Below are 21,242 nucleotides of genomic sequence, written 5' to 3'. Positions count from 1 at the left end.
CAAGTTGCTTTTAATATAATGTAGAGAAAATGTTATTTTGAAAAGCTAATTCACCATCTTTTTTGTGTGTTGTATGACCTAAATATACAATTAATCGTAATCTTATAAATAAAAACTGTTCACTAATTTGTTACTTAAATTTACAATTTTAGGTGAAAATAATAAATAAACTAGTATGTATTTTGGATAGTGAAAATGTAGAGAAGGCATTTTTACAAAAATTATCTAATTTTTTTTAAATATCCTACGGTTATCAAGAATATTGTTTTTTATAATGACAGTAATCTACAGTAATTTAGAGGTATTTTCTATTCATTGTAGTCATGCCGTATTAATTCGATGTATGACATGCTTTGTACGTTTCCATGGTACACAATCTTAATACAAAACAGTTCTTTGTGGATCTCATCAATAATTTTGCACTGAATCTAAGCCAAGCTACACATTTCATTCGAACATGCTAGTGTACATACACCGGCCGGTGTTGCCAGTGAAGCTGCACTGCATTTTGCTACGCTGGCTAAGAGTCTAATGTTTGAAAGAAACATAGCTGAAATTAACGTATTTGTACGAAATAAAATGTGTTGCGATCGTGCGTTTTTTAAACTAAGTTTCAGTTTAATGTTCAGCAATAACCATAAAGTATTATCCTAAGAAAGAACAGCAGCGGAAGACTTGCACAACACTGAAAATAAAGTGTCGGTGAGACGTTGCGGAGTGAAACTGTGGTTTTAGGTACCAAGTTATAATTATACTAGAAACCAAATTACTATAACTATATAATAAGTAAAAAAAACAAATTTCTATCATGAATATTTTTTCATTTGGAAAGAGTTCAGAACAAAAACTATAGCTGAATACGTAGAGGAATTAGTTATAATTTTTTTCTGGTTTTGTATTATGAATATTTAAAAAAGCTAACATCCTATGAATACTATGATTTTTTATTCACAGTATTCAATATAATATAATGATTGCAAAAAAATATTTATCATTGACATAATCTAATTAAAAAGCACTTGCACATGTTGCACTTGGCCCCACATGCGGGGCATATTGCACCATTGGAAGGGCCACATTGAAACATTATCTAATTCGGAATTTCCAGATTCTAAATCGTCTGTGTCATTATCTGCACAGTCAATACACACAAAAAAAGGATTGTTTTTAGCACAGGACCAATGTGACCACATTTTTCACCTTAAACATTGTACTCATTCTTCGTTATTCTTATATATTTCTCCACAGTTCAGACAGTGAGTGTGTTGTGATGATTCTCCGAAGAATCATCACTGAATTCAAGTTTCCTTTTGATTCTTGTTTTCTTCTTAGATATTTTGATGGGCAGGTTTTACTTTTTTGTTTGTTTTTCTTCTTACTCTCTCTTGCGGCTTTTTCCATTTCCAGCAATGTTTTCTCTGGTGTATCTGTGAGAATTGCACATTTCCTTTTTTTCCTATTTCAACTGCATTCTTGCCGTGGCCCTGCTTTAGGATACGGGCGAACAGCTTGAGGTGAAAATGTTTGCGTTAAATCTCCATAGTCTGATATTTGGACACTGCTGGGCCCAGGGACGATATCTAGTTGGTAATCACTGCCCGAAAACACTTCATTCATTCCTTTATTTGACTTATATATTTTTTGTATGCCTTCCTCGGGCAGAGTACGATCTGTTACAAAGAAGCTGCAAAATCACTGTCTTGAAACTTATCAACATTCAGTGGGAAAATGCCTGCAGCTGAAAATCCTGAAGTAATATTACAAGGTGTGAATGATGTCATGAATTCTTCTTTAATCATACTTGGCAAGTCGTAGATATTAAGAATTTTTCCTGGATTTATTTTTATCCAGGAATCGACTCCCCTGCTATAGAGTTTCTCGAATGGTCTGTAAACACGAATGTCAAGGGGCTGGAGCCGGTGTGAACAGTGTGGTGGAAATGACAAGAGTACTACACCATTGTCTTTACACAAATCCAAAACTGTAACACTAAGGCGAGAGGAATGGTTGTCTAGTAACAACAATAGAAGTGGATCGTCTTTTTTTCGGTTTGGTTTAGGCAATAAAATGTTTCATAAATTGCACAAAACTCTCCTCTGTCATCCATCCAGATCCTGTAGCAGCACCAATGCAACCAGCTGGTCTATCTAGTATGAAGTGGTCTTTGAATTTATTTCTTGGCAAGATAATCATAGGAGGAATAAAGGTTCCCTGTGCAATCACCGCTGCAGCAACAGTTACGAGTTCACCACGTTCTGCTGATGTGACTGTTCCCACTTGTTTGACTCCTTTTCATGCGACAATTTTATTTGGTTTCAGCACAGTAGTTGCTCCAGTTTCATAACAGTTCCAAATTTTTGAAGGAAGTAGCCCTGATGGGTGACGTGAGTAAACATCAGAGAGTTTCTTGTAAAATTCATTCATATTATGCTTTTTAAAACTTGTCATCCTGGCTTAGCTAGTTTCTTCCGGTTGTCTTATTGATAGCTCTGGATGTCTTTTCAAAAATCCACACAACCAGTCCACTCCTGCTGTTTCTTTTTCTGCCCAAGATGGGGGCATTTTAAGTCCATATTTTTTAGCACAAAGGTACGCAAGTTGTCTCACTTCCTTAGGGGTCAATTCAAACATGATGTCACTGCATCCGACTCGGAAGTGTTGTTCGTTAATACCGCCAAAAAACTGTGTTTTAAGAGATAACAAATTCGGGAAATGTACTAAAGTAGTAAGAAATGGTATTCTATGTGAAAACTGTGACAAATGGTATCACTTCAATAAGTGTAGCAATATAGAGGAAAGAAATATTCCAGAAAATGAGTGGGTCTGTGCCACGTGTGCCACTTGTGTAATAAAAATTAATGGATGATGAAGAAAACTACACGGCATCACTGTAGAGGGAGTACAACACAACGCATCAAATTTGTGTAACTGTCTCAGACGATAGTGCTACGAAAACGCAGGTGGTCCTTGTCATCCAACTTCTGGAAGAGGTGAGTTCACTACGAGAAGTCATAAATGTACTGCAAATTGAGCTTAAATCTGTCTGACAAAGGTAAAGAAACTGTAGTGAGTCTTCCTTCTCCGTGCTTGTGGTCGCAAGTGGTGCGTAAGCGGAAGTTCAGCAAGACAACTTTACCGTGTGATTTTTCCATTCGTGTATCAAATAAGTTTGATGCTCTGAACAACAGGGCAGAAGAGGCTACCAAACAAGACCACACAATCAAACGCGATTCAGTGAAACACAAAAAGTCAGGTAACATAGTTATCCTTGCTGCCAGTCATGGCAGAGGCATAGCTGGTGTGTTGAGTAATGTAATGCCTGAAAAATGTGTATTTGGTATGATTAAACCAGGTACAAGTATACAAACCGTCCTGGTAAAAAGTGAAAAACTTGGTCATAACGATTCAGCTGTAATCATTGGTGGATCCAATGATGTTTCAAAAATGAAGGTGATAAAGTGATTAATGTGCTGAAACAAAAACAGAAACTTTTTAGTGAAACAAATGTGATATTGTTACAGAACTACCCCCCACCCCACCCCCCCGTCACGATCAACCAACTTGGTCGTGTGTCAATGTAGCAGTAAAGGACATAAATAGGAGTATCAACAATGTTTGTAATTTGTTTAAAAATTTTCAAGTTATAGAAACTAGTACATTAGCTAGGAAATTATTTACCAGGCATGGATTGCACTTGAGCCGCGAAGGTAAACAGAAACTGACTACTCTAATCCATAGCTCTACCAAAACAATGTCAGGTGGGGAGTGCATATCCGAGATTATTCCTTTAGGCTTTACTGTACAGGGGAACTAGAGAATGGAACCGAACTAATAAATAATAAATACAGTAAAGCTCGGTTCTCAAACTCAAACACAAGTACTTTTAAAGTTGATTTTGGTGAGAATGTATTCACACTACCTATAAGTACTGACAATGGTAATAAGTTTTTTTCCGAATAACAGAAGTATTATATTTTAAAGATTTGTGCAATTGGAGTGCATGACTTTATGTAGGCTTGATGTAGCCTACATCAAGTCAACAGAAGTATTAATGTAAAGTCCCGGAATTTAATATCTAGGAATAGCAATACATATGGTACACAGACTAAAGATAATATTCTCAATAAACAAGACAAACACCATGCTTCTAACAAACCTATGCGTCTCATCTTGCACCATAATATGCAGTCACTGAGAAACAAACTCACTGATCTCGATTTGTTATTTAACACTACACTGTTAAAAAGTGAAGCAACTACTCCAAATATTACATGCTTTCTTAAACATTGGTTAAATAATGAAGAAATTGCGTTTTACCCAATACCAAATTACACTATGATTTCCAATTATTGTCGAACTGAACTTATAAATGGAGGTAGTTGTATCTATATTCAAATCAATCTTGTATTTGACAGATGTATTATATTATGTATTTATAGGCCACCTGACAGAGACATTGATTCTTTATTTAAACAACTGGATAAAATAATAAACAAAGCATGGAAAACACATTAATACTCAGTGGTGACCTAAACATTGACTTCTTAAAAGAGACTAATGCAAAAAGAAAATAGTGCACATCCTTAATTCATATAACTTACATAACATAATTAATAAGCACACCAGAATCACTAAACAATCCAGTTCTGCAATACACTATTTCATTACCAACCTTGACCCAAAATACCTTACAAATAATGTAGTTGACTATGGACTCTCAGATCATATGGCTCAGATAGTTAAAGTGCATCAATGACATGTACCTGATAGGAAAACTAAAATAAAATATAGGCGCATTCATAGGCACAATAAAACATTGTTCTTAAATATTTTGGATAAGGAAACTCGATGGATATCGATGAAATGACAACCATTGAACAAAAATTTTAATGCATAACAGAAAAATTGACAATCATCATAAATGCCACATTTCCGTTAAAACACGTTACAACTGACCAAAAACCCAAACCATGGCTAACCAAGGGAATAATTTCATCCAGTAAAAAGCTAAAGAGCTTATATTAATTAAGTAAAACCTATAGTCAGACCACACATTTTCAGCAGTATTACAAGAACTACAAAAAAAATTATAGGAATGTGATACGACAGGGTAAGAGGATGTATTTACAGAACAGGATAAATCTAAGTGAAAATAAAATGACCACAACATTGAAAATAATCAATTCTGAACTAGGTAGGGACACTAAAATGGCAAAAGAAATCAATAAACTAGAAATAAATGGCAAAGTAATACAGGACAGTGAGCAGATTGCTTCAGAATTCAATATGTTTTTCACTAATATTGCTGATACACTAAATTCAACACAAAACAGACAAATAACAGAATCTATTCAAAGTCTGAAACATCATTGTCCCTTTAACAATAAGACCATTTACTTATACCCAACATCAGCAAAAGAAATAATAAAATTTATAAAACAATTAAAAAACTCAAATTCTTCAGATATCTATGGCATATCAAACAAAATTATAAAAGTTTCTGGACATCACATTGCTAAGCAACTATCAAAACTAATGAATGAAGTTTTTCTGGAAGGTATTGTACCATACTTTTTGAAAAAAAAAATACTCCCTGTCTATAAAAAAGGAATTACGACAGATGCAGCAAACTATAGACCTATTAGTTTACTACCAATTTTTGCCAAAATCTTTTAAAAAGTACTTTACAATAGACTATCACTTTTCTTCAGAGACTGCAATATTTTGAACAATAATCAATATGGTTTTCAATAACATAAATCAACATTAAATGCTATACATAATTTCACTAGTAAAGTTTTTAACATTTTGGTCTATATTAATGACCTGCCTCTAAACATTCCACAGGCCAACACAGCCTTAACTTATACTGAGAGCTAACATGTTACACATCAGAACATCCAACATCAATTAATGCAAATGAGTCATTGAAGAGAGAAAAAAATTTGCGCTGCGAGGTGAGGTAGAAATCGACAGTGGCAGCCCCAAGTAGCCGAACAATGAAGGCAAGGGTGGGATTAGCCTAACTCTCAGCAAGGGAACGAATATCTGAACAAAAATACACGGACAGGTCATGGTCACTAATGTCAAGTTTAGATTTACAGGGAATCCAAGAAATAAACCATCCAGCGCTGCACCTATTTCCTGCCGCTCAAAACAGCTATTAGCCCAGGAAACAAAGAAATAAAAAGGACAGTTCTGTAAAAATTTGTGCAAATACGAAATTTTGCACATTGGTACAGTAGACTACGCTTAATAACATACTGTTAGTTACTGTTATAGACCTTGTGCGTATCACCGAAAACATGCAATTAAGTTCTATATAACAGCGACTTAAATCAGTCCCTTAAAATGCTTCCCAATTATGCAGTTTTAAAAGAATTTTTCCAATAACCAATCGGAATAATGTATAAACGCTATTTAACATATTTATGTTAAAAATATTTCGTGTGTTTAGATTAAGGATAAGATTTAATTCAAATTATTTATAAAGTAAGTTTTATATATAATCTCTACCACCCGAACAGCTAAAAATAAGATTTGCAACGAACTGAAGAGCCCAATGTGAAAAATTTCGGTATAAATATTTTTGCGTCTTCTTTAAGCTCTAAGACAGTGCATTGATTGAGAGTCCATCTAAACAGGTTGGTTCACTAGAGTGGACCGAGTTTCGCAGGGGGTTTACACTGCAACGGTTCTAAGCTCTCACGGCCAGCGCGACATTGCGAGACTCATTATTATTCTTGGTATTATTCAGGGACTAGCTAATAACCCGCATCTTCGCTAGCACATTTTCTGAGTATTAATAAAATCATACTATTAAAAAGCTTACATCCAGCATTATTTTTATAGAGATATAACGTTTTATGATTAAACATAACTGAACCCTTTTCCCCACGCTTAAAAGACGAAATAAGAAAAAAAATTAAATAATAAAATTGATTACTCAAATTGCTGGTTTTCATTCTTAATTTTTTTCTCTGAGACTCAGAAGATTCTCCCCACATTATTTCGTAATAATACTGTAGGTAGTGATTTTATTTTCTTTTTGGCGTAGCAGTATGACGTTTGAAGAACCAAAAAAAAAAAAAAAAAAAAAAAAACTAAGTTTGCAGTACATTTCGCTAATAAAAGTGCCGTCGTTTCGAAAAAAAAAAATACTTTCCATGAAAATTTTGCCGAAGGCTCGTTGTGAAAGTATATGGGGTTTTAAATATTTTATTGTATGTGAGTAAATTATAAGCAATGACTTGGGTAAACAATTAATTTATATGGTGGCAAAAACAGTCGACGGACAAATAAAAGAAAAACTACATAAACATTTTTCGAAAGAAGTACAGTGGTAACGGCTACAATAGCTAGTCTTTATTCAATATCTACATCAAACTGTATTCAATTAATTGGATTATCCTTTCAGACCTCTTTCACACCCATCACATTTCATTGGTTTTTTTACCGTTTCTATTTTTAATCCCTTTTTATGTCCATATTCTCTTTATAGATGTCTTAAAATGAGAATATTGTGACTTACCGATTACAGTTTTAATAAAATTAATATTCCAATTACTAAAAAACAAATTTCGTTGAACTTCTATTTTTATATAGGCCAACTAAATGTTTAATCTGGGTGGGTAACGTTTCGTCAAAATGAGGTCATACGAGACGGAAAAACTCATCAATAACAATCAGGTGTGTTAAAAGATATGTCATGACCTGCAAGTGAAAACTACCATTTGTTTTGCCTATAGTGACTTATAAAACTATCCAGATTTTTTAAACTGCGTCAATTTGCTTCACTGGCTGTGATATATATATATATATATATATAAGCCTAGTTGTTTGAACAAGGTTGACACTATAACACAAGAAAGAAATCCCTTTCGGCGCAGCCTACAGGAGCAGGTAGATTTCGACGTTTATATTTCTTTATGCTGGAAGAAAAGTGTCTTATATTCATTTTAACAACATTACCACAAAAATCATCAATATCTGCTTAGAGACATTTTAAATATTAACAATGGTTTCTTAATTAAATTTTTTTTAGAGGTATCTTGTATCTAATATTTACTATATTTAAATGAATAAGAACAGATTGAATAGTGATCATAGTACAGAAATTATTAATTTGTTTTTAATCGCACAAAATTTTTTATCCCCTTGCACCGAGTTCATCTTATAAAAAAAAATTTTTTGACCAAAGGTTTTAGATAAAATAAAAGGATTTATACACAATTCTAACGGAATTGATTGTGTGATTACTGAGGAAGATGTGGAATTTTTTTGTTTTTCAACCCCCCAATTTTTTCCACCCCTTGCAATAATGGTTCGTCGTATAAAAATTATTTCAGACAAAAATTGTAGATAAAATTAATACTCTTTCAATAAAAAAGATTAGGAATCAATAACGTACATAGTACGGAAATTATTATTATCTTTAAATATTCAAACCCTGTTTTTTCCACACCTTTTACCAATGGCTCGTCTCATAAAAAATTGTTTTTGACAAAAGTTTTAGATAAAAATTAAAGGATTTATACACAATTTGAATGGAATTGATATTATCCCTACTGTGGGAGTTATGATTTCTTATGACAACCCAGATTTTTTTACTTCTTGCAGTTATGATTGGTTGTACAAAAAGTTATCTAAGATAAAATTTTTTTGGTATTGCTCATAACATTTATTAAACGTTCAAACGGATGTGATACTAATCATATTTTGGGAGTTATTTCGATTTTTCTGTTTTTCTTAAAACCTTAGCCATCTCTGCCCATTTGGTCGGATATCGCCCATTAACGAACTCGACCGAGATTTCATTTATCAGTTTGAAAGTTATTTGTGCAAAATTACGACAGTTATCGTGACTATAAAAGTTTGAATTGTATATATATAGTATATATATATAAAGGCTATATAAATTTTTGAGATGACTATTGTTTTGGGGTCTATGGACCCTAAAACGAAAAGCATTACAAAAATATTCCGGAAGTCGCACCATGCTAACGGCTACAATAGGTAGTATTTCTTTGAGATATACCTAACAAGGCAACAAAAAAACACGTAGGCCTACCACAAAAAGACGCTAATCATTACTTAAAATAAACATATATTTCATTAAACGTTAAAATAATGCAAACAGTTTTTTCTTTTTGTAACTATGACTTGATGGTTCAGTTTTGTTCAGTTGGAAAGAATCGATGTCACAAACATAATTTTCATTGTCAATACAGCAGCTTATTAATTGTCCAGTTCTGAGTGTTGTGTAATACTTCTAAATTTGTGGTTTTAAATCTTTAGGGGAATTTGTTAAAAATTTCTTAATAGTAGAGCAAACAGAGAAAACTTTAAAAAGGAATCATGTATTTAAATCTTAGCGCTTTACTTTAAATAATTTTTATCGTCGTGATCATACACAAAATAAATTTGAAAACTGATAACTTTGACAAAATATTTCATAAACACTAATACAAAGTTTAATTATTTTAGCTAATACATTTCCAAAACGTGTTGAGCTCTTTTCCTAAATAAAATGATCAACCACAGAGTAGATTTCCAATTTTTATGAAACTAATTCATGCAGTAAACAAAATAGTTGCCTTCATTAGAATTTTTGATCATATTAGAGATGTTTATTTGGATTTAGAAGATATTTATATGATACAAATAGAGCTTGTTGACAAGTAAAAGAATGATTTGTATTTAATTGTTACAAAATTTAACCAAAACAATTTCACGCAAAAAAAAATTGCGGGGAATAAATAACCTGAACACTTTTAAGTACGTATGTTACTGTATTATCTCGTAACTTATTTACCCGTAAGTTTTCACCAATATTTGCGGCACTTTAAAAAAAAATATTTTCATGAAAAATCAAGCACGTAAGCACATATATAATTGAATGGTGAGAGAACACTAGTATTTGATACAAAAAAATGCGAATTACGCTGATATTATGTTTCATACAGCATTATATTTTAAGTGGAAAGCAGTAAATATTTCAAATAAAAGACCAATGATCAAAGACCATATGAATGCATTTGTAATGCCGCAGGAAGTTTCCTTCACCTCCCACACAGTTATGAGCGCCTAATACCCAGTTCGCCCGAGCACTCCGCATTCGAGTCCCAACCACCGTGCGAGTCCCACCCACCCCTTGGGTCCCCCCCCCTTAGGTCCACCACCACCCCTCAGCCAATGGGAGAGTATTTGGCCACTGCCAATGGGAACAGTGATGTTTCTGCGGGGCGGACCAAGGGCTGCCAGGAGGTATCGTGGAGGGAGGTCGAAGCAGTGCAGGGGAAACGGTCGGGGTTATGACGAGGTCGGGGAACTGACATAGAGCCACGAAAACACAGGTCACTTTTATGTTACTTTGATGTGATATTTAATAATTTTTTTGCATTGACAAAGGATCGAATTAAGGACGGAAATTGATCGAATGAATCAGTAAATTATTGAATGATTTTTTTGATGATTTTTGGAATTTTTCTCGAATTTCTACGTAAATAATTACAAATTTCCAAGATGGCTATCATATCGGCTTATAGGAGGCTGGTATTTGAGGATATTAAGCGTCTTTTAGAATTTTTAACATGATTTATTGAATAAGAGTACTGTTTTACATAAAATTAAAAATTATTGCATCTATCAAGTATCAAACCAAGGACAGCAACCAATAAAATCAATCAGTGTATTAATTGCCGATTTTTAAAATCAATTTTGGGATTTTTCCCGTTTTTATAGCTAAATAGAGATTTTCAAGATGACATCCAAATTTCAAGGTGGTGGGCGCCACGGTAATAATAAACGATTACTGCACTCTAGTGAGTAAAAATTAAACTAACATGTTGATAGCACATTCTAGCAGACGAAAACAAAATGGCGGACTTGATGCCATACTAGCTGGCGATATACATGTACCTTGGTATTAGTGGGGGGGTTAGTCTGCCGATGGCTTCCATAGAGGAAGGATAAGTCGTCATTTTTTTTGCCCTCACTGGATTTGAACCGAGGACCAGTGTGTGTTTTATTAAAATTTTATTAAATTTTGATTAATTATTTTTATATATATTTTTTTTAATTTTCACCTTAAAATCTGATCATAATTACGGTTTTTCAAGATGGCTGGCGTAACAAAAAGTGCAGCGGTGTTTTTAAATAAAAATATATTAAATTTTATTAATAACATATTTTTATAAATTTTAAATTTTTTCCAAATTCTAGCATAAAAATGTGAATTTTTAAAATTACATTAGTAACGAAAATTGCAACGTTGACGTCATAATTCAAAATGGCTGAAAGTTCTAGAAAACAAAATGGCGGAAAATAGTGGAAAGTTCGAGAAACCAAAATGGTGGATCAAAGATGTCCATCGGGGTCAAGGTCAAGATCAAAGGACAATATCATCCAAGATTGCCACAGTGACATCACAATCCAAGATGGCCGTCGACTCCTCAGCCTGGCTTCTGGCTCCTCAGCTTGAGCCAGAGGCAACTATTCTATACTACTCATTATAAATTATAATTGATCACATTATTTCTATAGAGGTTATTTTAATTAATTAAATAATTACATTTGTACACATGTTTATTATACAAAATACTGAGTATTTTCTTTTGATTTTTTTTTAATCTGTTTGAACTTATAGTTTACCAACCCTATTTAAAATATCACTACAGAATTTTTATTATTTTATTTCTGTTAAATATTTGCATGAAAAAAATTAAAGTAATCCAAGTAAGTAGCTATAACTTATATGACGCACGACGCGTTGTAGGTACATAGGTACACGAACACAATTTTATTTTTGTAACAGAGCAAATGTTATTCCACCGCGCGCGCACCACGTGACGGGCAAGATGGAGGCAAGTCGGGCGCGAGATGCGCCGCACCTGGTGGGAACTCCCCCCCCCCCCCCCCCCCCCCAAACCCGCGGGCCATGGTTGCGAGGACGTGGTCCCGTGTGTGCTCAGTTGCCCGCCCTGGCGGTGCGACGCCATTCGCTCCCGCTGCGCGCGTCTTCCGAGGCGTCAGGGCTACGTCAGCGGGTCGGGGCCGGGGGACGCACCACAACGCCGAAATACATTAACGCCGAAAACCATAACGCCGAATGCCAAATTGACTACAACGCCGACAGCTAGAAAACTGCCGTGTACCACAACGCCGAAAAATGTCATTGCAGGACTGCCACAAAGGTTAGGTTAGGTCAGGTAAGGTTTGGTTACGTTAGGTTAGGTTAGGTTAGGTAAGGTTAGGTTAGGTTAGGTTAGGCTAGGTTAGGCTAGCCTAGGTTAGGTTAGGTTGTGGTACATTTTTCGGCGTTACTGTATTTCGGCTTTGTGGTACACAGCAGTTTTATAGCTGTCGGCGTTGCGGTCAATTTGGCATTCGGCGTTTTGGTATTCGGCGTTATTGTACTTTCGGCGTTGTGGTATTTCGGCGTTGTGGTATTTCGGCGTTGTGGTATTTCGGCGTTGAGGTATTTCGGCGTTGTGGTAACGACCCGTTCGGGTCGGCATCCTTCAACACGAGAATTCCTGGTGCGCGGCAGCACACGGCCTGTCCCTTGCTTTTAGGGAACAGATCCCGGTGTCCTACCCATGACCTATCTGTTGCCCGAATTCCACGCATGCGCAGAGCTCCAGATGGCGGGCCCGCGTTTCAATGGGTATAGACTCGTTTATACTCATTTTTGTGAACACCGGGGGACGTACCAAGCGTGTTGGTGTGCCAAATGAAACTTCATGAGAACGAATCTATCCTGGAATATATTTTGTATACACTTTAATGGTCATAACAAGAAATAATTGCAACTAAAAGTATTTGAGGAAATAAGAAATGCGGATATATATATATATATATATATATATATATATATATTTGCGATTGTGCTGCTTATCTCTTGTATTTTCTGCCGTAACAATTACATCGACGGTTGTGAAAATTCCGCGACAATGCGTTGAAAAAAGGTCTATAGCCTCGCGCAGGGCACCGTTTATTAAAACTGTTGCCGATTTGTTTCCCTGCTGGGATTCTGTTCGGACACGTTCTGTAATACGGCCCGCGAGTTAGGTTACGATTGTGTCAAAAAAGGCAGTGCTTATTCGCTATTCAGAAGGATAAGATGAATTCGGTAACCTGAAAGTTTAATGGAACGTAGAACAAATCAAGTAATAAACATAGTTTTGAGAAATTGTAAAAAGCAGCACAGAAAACGTGTTCGGAGAACATTGCTACAATATGCCGGGGAAAATTGCTGCTACTTGTCGCAAAACATTATTGCTATATACCAAAGAAAATTGCTGCTAAATATGAGAAAACTGCTCCTATATACAGGAGAACGTTTCTGCTATATACAGAGAAACATTACAACTATATACAAGGAAACATTTTTTTTGTGTACCGGAGAATATTGCTGCTAAATATCGTAGCTTTACAATGAGTAAACGGTTTGATACTTAAAACATAATGTAGGCTTTACTTATTGAAGAGGGGTGTGCATTGTGTCTGTTTGAAAATTGCATTGCTTATCCGTTGATTACATTTTCCATTACATTACAGTGTGTGAAACTAGTGTTTTAAATAACCCTGTTATTATGGTAAATACACTATTGAAATCACCCAGCACATTGGCTCAAACGTGAAACAGACTTTAAATGACTAAGTCAACGAAGTAGTTATCAAGATAATGTCAACACCAGATAATATATAATTGATATTTGGCCTTACATTCTATAGTTTTAATTTTATATAGAAAATATAAAAAATATGCCTGGCATACTTTTGTAAGAAATAATTAAATATTATGAAATATTTGTAAATTAGCAAACGCATTTTTGGATATGGTTTTATTGTCTTTATTATTAGTTAAAAAGTCGTTAACACACAGCAGAATAACTACTTTTTAAAACCAAATCTGGCTTTGTGATTAATATGACAATAATTATTTTTAACATTAATTATTTTAAAAAAAGTTCATAAACGAAGTAAAAAATATCTAAACAGTTTTTATGAATATTTTACACATATATATATATATATATATATATATATATATATATATATAGCAAATGTAGAAAGACATACGCAATACACTGTAAAAATATAAATAATGTTTCACTAAAGTTATTGTAAATTATAAAACAAAAAATATATTTTTGTTCAACAGAACATATCTCTGGAACATATAATGTTTATTGTTAATATTTAGATTACAGTTCTTGAATATTCAGGTACCGTATAAATTAATTTTAGACATAGGTACTTCTACACACTGTATGGTAGACTGTAAAAAACCGAGAAGAAAAAAATTGACACTTATTTTTTTTTAAAGAACTGTTTTTAAAGGTACACATGCTTATATTCCAGCGTGTGACACAGGAGGGACGCAAACGACTACACCAGAATCTCCGAGAGGCAGGACCGGGAAGTAAGTAAATACTGCGTTTGCGCTTGTGCGCTCAGCTCCTGCGCCCGTTTTACAGCAGAGCAGCGGTGTAGGGAGTCCCTTGACGCAGGCCTTCTTGGTCGCCTATTGGCTGACGAGGCTCGGTGACTTTGCTGTGCTCTCGGCTCTGTGGCTGCAGCCCCGGGGTCCCAGGGCGGCGCCTGGCGCGACGACCCCCCTGCTGCCTGCGACGCGCGGTGGGCACGACGCGCACCTGGTGGGTGGCGTGGTCCCCCGTCAGCCCCGCCGAGACCCCGGGGTCCCAGGGCGGCGCCTGGCGCGACGACGCCCCTGCTGCCTGCGACGGGCGGTGGGCACGAAACGCACCTGGTGGGTGGCGTGGTCCCCCGTCAGCCCCGCCGAGACCCCGGGGTCCCAGGGCGGCGCCTGGCGCGACGACCCCCCTGCTGCCTGCGACGCGCGGTGGGCACGACGCGCACCTGGTGGGTGGCGTGGTCCCCCGTCAGCCCCGCCGAGACCCCGGGGTCCCAGGGCGGCGCCTGGCGCGACGACGCCCCTGCTGCCTGCGACGCGCGGTGGGCACGACGCGCACCTGGTGGGTGGCGTGGTCCCCCGTCAGCCCCGCCGAGACCCCGGGGTCCCAGGGCGGCGCCTGGCGCGACGACGCCCCTGCTGCCTGCGACGCGCGGTGGGCACGACGCGCACCTGGTGGGTGGCGTGGTCCCCCGTCAGCCCCGCCGAGACCCCGGGGTCCCAGGGCGGCGCCTGGCGCGACGACGCCCCTGCTGCCTGCGACGGGCGGTGGGCACGACGCGCACCTGGTGGGTGGCGTGGTCCCCCGTCAGCCCCGCCGAGACCCCGGGGTCCCAGGGCGGCGCCTGGCGCGACGACGCCCCTGCTGCCTGCGACGGGCGGTGGGCACGACGCGCACCTGGTGGGTGGCGTGGTCCCACGTCAGCCCCGCCGAGACCCCGGGGTCCCAGGGCGGCGCCTGGCACGACGACGCCCCTGCTGTCTGCGACGGGCGGTGGGCACGACGCGCACCTGGTGGGTGGCGTCATCCCCCGTCAGCCCCGCTGAGACCCCGGGGTCCCAGGGCGGCGCCTGGCGCGACGACGCCCCTGCTGCCTGCGACGGGCGGTGGGCACGACGCGCACCTGGTGGGTGGCGTGGTCCCCCGTCAGCCCCGCCGAGACCCCGGGGTCCCAGGGCGGCGCCTGGCGCGACGACGCCCCTGCTGCCTGCGACGGGCGGTGGGCACGACGCGCACCTGGTGGGTGGCGTGGTCCCCCGTCAGCCCCGCCGAGACCCCGGGGTCCCAGGGCGGCGCCTGGCGCGACGACGCCCCTGCTGCCTGCGACGGGCGGTGGGCACGACGCGCACCTGGTGGGTGGCGTGGTCCCCCGTCAGCCCCGCCGAGACCCCGGGGTCCCAGGGCGGCGCCTGGCGCGACGACGCCCCTGCTGCCTGCGACGGGCGGTGGGCACGACGCGCACCTGGTGGGTGGCGTGGTCCCCCGTCAGCCCCGCCGAGACCCCGGGGTCCCAGGGCGGCGCCTGGCGCGACGACGCCCCTGCTGTCTGCGACGGGCGGTGGGCACGACGCGCACCTGGTGGGTGGCGTGGTCCCCCGTCAGCCCCGCCGAGACCCCGGGGTCCCAGGGCGGCGCCTGGCGCGACGACGCCCCTGCTGCCTGCGACGGGCGGTGGGCACGACGCGCACCTGGTGGGTGGCGTGGTCCCCCGTCAGCCCCGCCGAGACCCCGGGGTCCCAGGGCGGCGCCTGGCGCGACGACGCCCCTGCTGCCTGCGACGGGCGGTGGGCACGACGCGCACCTGGTGGGTGGCGTGGTCCCCCGTCAGCCCCGCCGAGACCCCGGGGTCCCAGGGCGGCGCCTGGCGCGACGACGCCCCTGCTGCCTGCGACGGGCGGTGGGCACGACGCGCACCTGGTGGGTGGCGTGGTCCCCCGTCAGCCCCGCCGAGACCCCGGGGTCCCAGGGCGGCGCCTGGCGCGACGACGCCCCTGCTGTCTGCGACGGGCGGTGGGCACGACGCGCACCTGGTGGGTGGCGTGGTCCCCCGTCAGCCCCGCCGAGACCCCGGGGTCCCAGGGCGGCGCCTGGCGCGACGACGCCCCTGCTGCCTGCGACGGGCGGTGGGCACGACGCGCACCTGGTGGGTGGCGTGGTCCCACGTCAGCCCCGCCGAGACCCCGGGGTCCCAGGGCGGCGCCTGGCGCGACGACGCCCCTGCTGTCTGCGACGGGCGGTGGGCACGACGCGCACCTGGTGGGTGGCGTGGTCCCCCGTCAGCCCCGCTGAGACCCCGGGGTCCCAGGGCGGCGCCTGGCGCGACGACGCCCCTGCTGCCTGCGACGGGCGGTGGGCACGACGCGCACCTGGTGGGTGGCGTGGTCCCCCGTCAGCCCCGCCGAGACCCCGGGGTCCCAGGGCGGCGCCTGGCGCGACGACGCCCCTGCTGCCTGCGACGGGCGGTGGGCACGACGCGCACCTGGTGGGTGGCGTGGTCCCCCGTCAGCCCCGCCGAGACCCCGCACCTGCTCAGGCGCAGCACGTCCGCTCCGCGCGACACGCGGCGTCTCTGCAACAGCGTCATCCGCCGCCGTCCGTAGAAACCTAACCTCCCACCACCGTCCTCTTACTTGTGAGTTTTCTAACAGCTGACAAGATAACATTCTAAAAATTATTTTTTTTTTTTGGAAGATTGTGTATTGTAGTCTTTATTATAACAAAAATTTATATTTGTTTTTAATTTTTATAAAAGCGAAATAGTGCTAAATCCTCCACCTGAAGAACATTTTTAACAAAGAAATGGCATTAGCGAGACTGCCGTGTGTTCGCCTTCTTTGTTCACACGAACGTACAATAAGTTGTCAAAATAAAGCTTTTAGATATCACATTATTCTCACAATAACATATTAAAAATATAATTTTTATGTATGTAACCTACTCATGTATACGGTTTCATGATGATTTTTTTTTTAATAATTGTTTTTTTTTTTTTTCGTTAGTTCATCAAATTTCACATATTGGTCAAAGCACAATACTTGATATGATAAAAAATATTTAATTTAATATTAATTCATGTTTATGTGTCCCTTGGATTACTTTCAAAAAAGGTATTTGACCTTCAAAGAGAATGAAATTGGCCATCATGTACCGTTTATCAAAATTTTCGGGCACATGTTTTGAATTTTAAGGTTTTATTTTTATTTTTAAAGAAGGAAACAAAAAAAATAAAGTTGCATTTTTAATTGCATTTAATTTTGATTCCATTAATGTACTCTACGACGTAACCTTGTGCAACCCAGTGCACCTGCGCTTGTTCGCAGACCCAATTAGATACTTTTGCTAACGATTGGTTATCGCAGCACCTCGGCCGCAGTTTGCATAATGTTTTCTCCTTGTAACAGTATGACCTTTCGTGCTAGCGAACGCTACCCCGAGCCCACCGCTAGCATCTTTCATTTCTCAGAGTCAAGCATCGGTAAGCTGTTTGTCAGCACGTCGAGGAGCATATTACAGTCCGCGGCGACGCCTCGGCATGGTCCACACGATGCCTTTCCCAGGCGACATAGCAAGTTTTGACCTCCCTTCCCTCTTCTTCCCCCGGTGGCTTCTTGGGAACTCCTACCCGGAGCATCGACCTCCAGTGAACCCGCGCAGAGTACATGCTCTTTCCAAGGACATACGCCCTTGTCCGACAGAGCCCTCAGCGAGCTCTAGCGGTGGCAAAAATCCCTAACCTAGCTCTGTCTGCTGGTTGCGAGTGCGCCCAGTGCACTCTAGCGGACGTTTCTGTGACCCTCCAGCCAGTTTCTCCTCTTGGCCGCCAGAGCGCACTACTCATCCCTCCCATAAGAGACAGCTTGTCATAATCGACTTTGGAAGCAGTCGAGGTGCGATTACGACCTTAGTCCGCCCGTGACACTGTTGAGCGCGCGGCGAGCGCTTTTGCCGTCTGCTTAGCCCTTCGGGCATCTTCGGGTACCTTCGGTACCCCCCCCCCCCCCCCCCCCGCCTCATGCCCCATCCTTTGTTCCAGGGCTGAACCCTGTTTTTTATTAAGACTCTTTCCGCGCGCCCCGGCACTTCGGTGCGCGGGTCCTTTCTGGCTGGTAATACCGTAATGGTCGGCGCTTGTCTCCGCCAAGAAGAACGCCGTCACTTGTACCATGTAGTCAACAGACTACGAGGGATGAACTCCCTATTTTAGATAGAATTGTTTAGCCAGCCAGAAGAGTTTCATAGTCGAAGTATTAGAGTTATTTTCTTTTTCTGGTTTTATTTAAATTATATTAAATGATGGAGTTCTATGTGCGACACCACCCTGAGTGACAGCATCATCCACCCTGCATTGGTGAGTGATTATTTTCTCTTCGCTAGATTCCTTCCCCCCCCCCCCTGCCACCGTCACCATTTCAGGCCTTTCGGGCCAATGTTTTTCGGGAGTGTCTGCAAACAGGTCTTATTCGCAAGAATGGATCTCTGTTGCAGGCAGGGTCCAAGAATCCAAGAATCCAAGAATCTAAGAATTCAATAGTCCAATATATGGATCCAAGTCCAAGATCCAAGGACCACCATCCACGTAATAATTTCCAAGTAACAGCGTACGAGTAGCCGGTATCACGAGCCTATTCCCGCGACAAGACCCCCTCCCCAAGCTTCTGAATCTACTGTGCTTTTAAAAGCATCGGAAAAGTTTAATGGCGGACAGAATGGCAATTTCGGACACTAAATGAAATTATGTATATATATGTTTTAAATATAAAAGTGCATAGGACAGCAAAAGCTTAAAAAAATGAGTATTGTTTTGTTAACTGTTAAATTTATTATGATATTTTTATTATTGTAACTTAGTATTATGCCTTGTCATAGTAATTTGCGGGCCGGCCCTAGTTTAACCTAAATTTATGTAATGGTTATTATATGTAACTGAGCTACTTAACCTATCTATGTGATTCTTTTTTAATTTCTCACCATGAGGCTATGCCTCTAGAGTAACTTCATAACTAAAGAAGGTTCCTCTTTTTAATAAATGAAGTATGCCAATATACATTTTTGCAGTATTTATTTTAAAAAAAATAACGATCCTCTTTCCCCCACTTGTTTTAGGGGAGAAACAAATTAGTTTGTCTGACCTCTCGTTGCTCCCTCTGATGTAATTTTTGTTATTTACTTAGCTCTCCTTTTGCTCACACACATCCGTTTCTTTTACAGCCACTTGGGAATTTATTTTGTAGTAGCACGAGTGTCAGTTACAAAGTGAACCACGCTCTGCTACCACTGCTATCACTCCGTTGATTGTAGCTCTGACTAACTCCCCTCTCCCTCTTAACTCTTGATCATAACTAGTTGAGTTGGGCCCAGGTTAAACCTGCACAGACACAGGAAAAACCCTGGGCACTTTCAAAGCAGGGTGAAATAGTGCAAGCATTACAGTACAGGGACAAGAAGGATGGTCCAATTAGAAGAGTTGGTCAGGGGCAGGAAGTTTCAACAATGCTGGGGTCGGGAGCTTGGGCCTTTCGGTCCGCAAATGGATTTTCACCAGTGGCGCATGCGCCCATGGTGTAATCCCTATTGCAGCGTCCGACGCAGAGTGTTGATACAAGGGAGTCTCATGGAAGTGTTTCCCATGATGCGTCAACTGCACGCAGCCACACCTCTCGAACAGCAGTGTTCACGCACCCATAAAACAATATCTCAGAGTTGTTTAGAATTTTTGCTTCCAAATATTGTTGTTATTCTTCCTGGAAAACTAAAAACTAAAAATTATTTTCAAGTAAAATAATATGTTAATATTTGACTAGATAATTTAACTGATGAAGAGATGGCTGTAGTATTTAAGTAAATTGTATATATTGTTATAACTTTGTACCTGTACTTTACTTTAAATACTAATTTTTATTGAATTATATTTTCATTTATTGATGTAGCAATGGTAAAATTTATACGGCTTGTGTTTATACATTATATTGAATTTTAATGAATTGCTCTTTTTAACTTTCATCTTTATAAATCTAATGTAAGGTTTCTTAGGTTATATTTTATATATTTATTTCTCAGTTATTATACATTTACAAATGTTTACAATCGTCAAATACGGCATATAATTTGAAGTGACTAGATGCACTCACAAACAAGCTTGCTTTCGTGAGTGCTAAATTTCCTTGTTAGTTAAGTGAATATTGTTAACAAAGTGTAAAAAAAGGAAAATAGATTATTATTATTATGCAAATGTCTTTGTAACATTACAAAAAAATAAAAACATTATTACATTATATCTCGAGCACGGCCGAAGGAAAGGCACATGTCCACAGTTGGACAGAATGGTGAACCGCCAGTAGGTACTTGCAAATCCACGAGAGAACTGTGGCATCGTGTTTGGATGTAAACGCAATGCCTATTTTTGCCACATTTGAACTAATTATCGATTCTAGAGACATGCAAAATTCGCGGATTCATTTTGCGATAGGCTAGCATCAAAACAACTATACCTTCGTACCGCTTTCTGCGATTGGCCCACATTTCATCCGGGTTAACTGTGAGCCTAATGGGAAACACTAAACCAAGAAAGTGCCGAATTACGGGCAGCCTATAGTTGAGACGTCTCACGCGTCAGTAGCCAATTAACAGGTGTCATTTCCGCGAGTATTTAAAGGACTGTGGAGTATATACTAGAGGTCAATGAATCCGCGAATTTTGCAGGTCTCTATCGATTGATTAGATGTTTGAAGAAAAAAAAAACCTTCTGTAGCAATTATTTGGAAAAATCAGCGTTTTTTTTTTCCTTCAGAATTCCTCTCGCAC

At 40.8% G+C, this 21,242-nt stretch overlaps 2 protein-coding genes across 3 annotated transcripts in view; one reads left to right on the top strand and one right to left on the bottom strand.

The window, feature by feature from the left end:
- The first annotated feature begins 11,364 nt into the window (after positions 1–11,364).
- LOC134535388 (collagen alpha-1(I) chain-like) lies at positions 11,365–16,730 on the top strand. The gene is made up of 4 exons (XM_063374462.1): positions 11,365–11,420; positions 11,973–12,047; positions 14,586–16,451; positions 16,496–16,730. The coding sequence occupies exons 1-4, from the start codon at positions 11,365–11,367 to the stop codon at positions 16,728–16,730; spliced, it is 2,232 nt and encodes a 743-aa protein (XP_063230532.1).
- Positions 14,215–21,242, bottom strand: part of LOC134535055 (trypsin 3A1-like) — a 26,474-nt gene continuing 19,446 nt past the window's right edge. For both annotated transcript variants that reach the window (XM_063373893.1, XM_063373895.1), the window contains exon 8: positions 14,215–17,010. In XM_063373893.1, coding sequence (XP_063229963.1) covers positions 16,831–17,010 — 180 coding nt within the window. In that variant the 3' untranslated portion in view covers positions 14,215–16,830. The remainder of the gene's footprint in view (positions 17,011–21,242) is intronic.

This window comes from Bacillus rossius, chromosome 8 (assembly GCF_032445375.1).
Source record: "Bacillus rossius redtenbacheri isolate Brsri chromosome 8, Brsri_v3, whole genome shotgun sequence".
In the NCBI taxonomy this organism is placed as follows: Eukaryota; Metazoa; Arthropoda; class Insecta; order Phasmatodea; family Bacillidae; genus Bacillus; species Bacillus rossius.
Note: the sequence above shows the minus strand (reverse complement) of the source record. Positions and strands in the feature narration are given on the sequence as shown.

What these genes read in the sequence shown, in the direction of transcription:
- LOC134535388 (XM_063374462.1), top strand. Translation starts at nt 11,365, where the DNA reads ATGTCCATCGGGGTCAAGGTCAAGATCAAAGGACAATATCATCCAAGA. An exon ending in TATCATCCAAGATTGCCACA is followed by an intron (nt 11,421 to 11,972) that starts GTGACATCACAA and finishes GTGTGTGCTCAG; the next exon opens with TTGCCCGCCCTGGCGGTGCG. An exon ending in CCTGCTGTCTGCGACGGGCG is followed by an intron (nt 16,452 to 16,495) that starts GTGGGCACGACG and finishes GTCCCCCGTCAG; the next exon opens with CCCCGCCGAGACCCCGGGGT.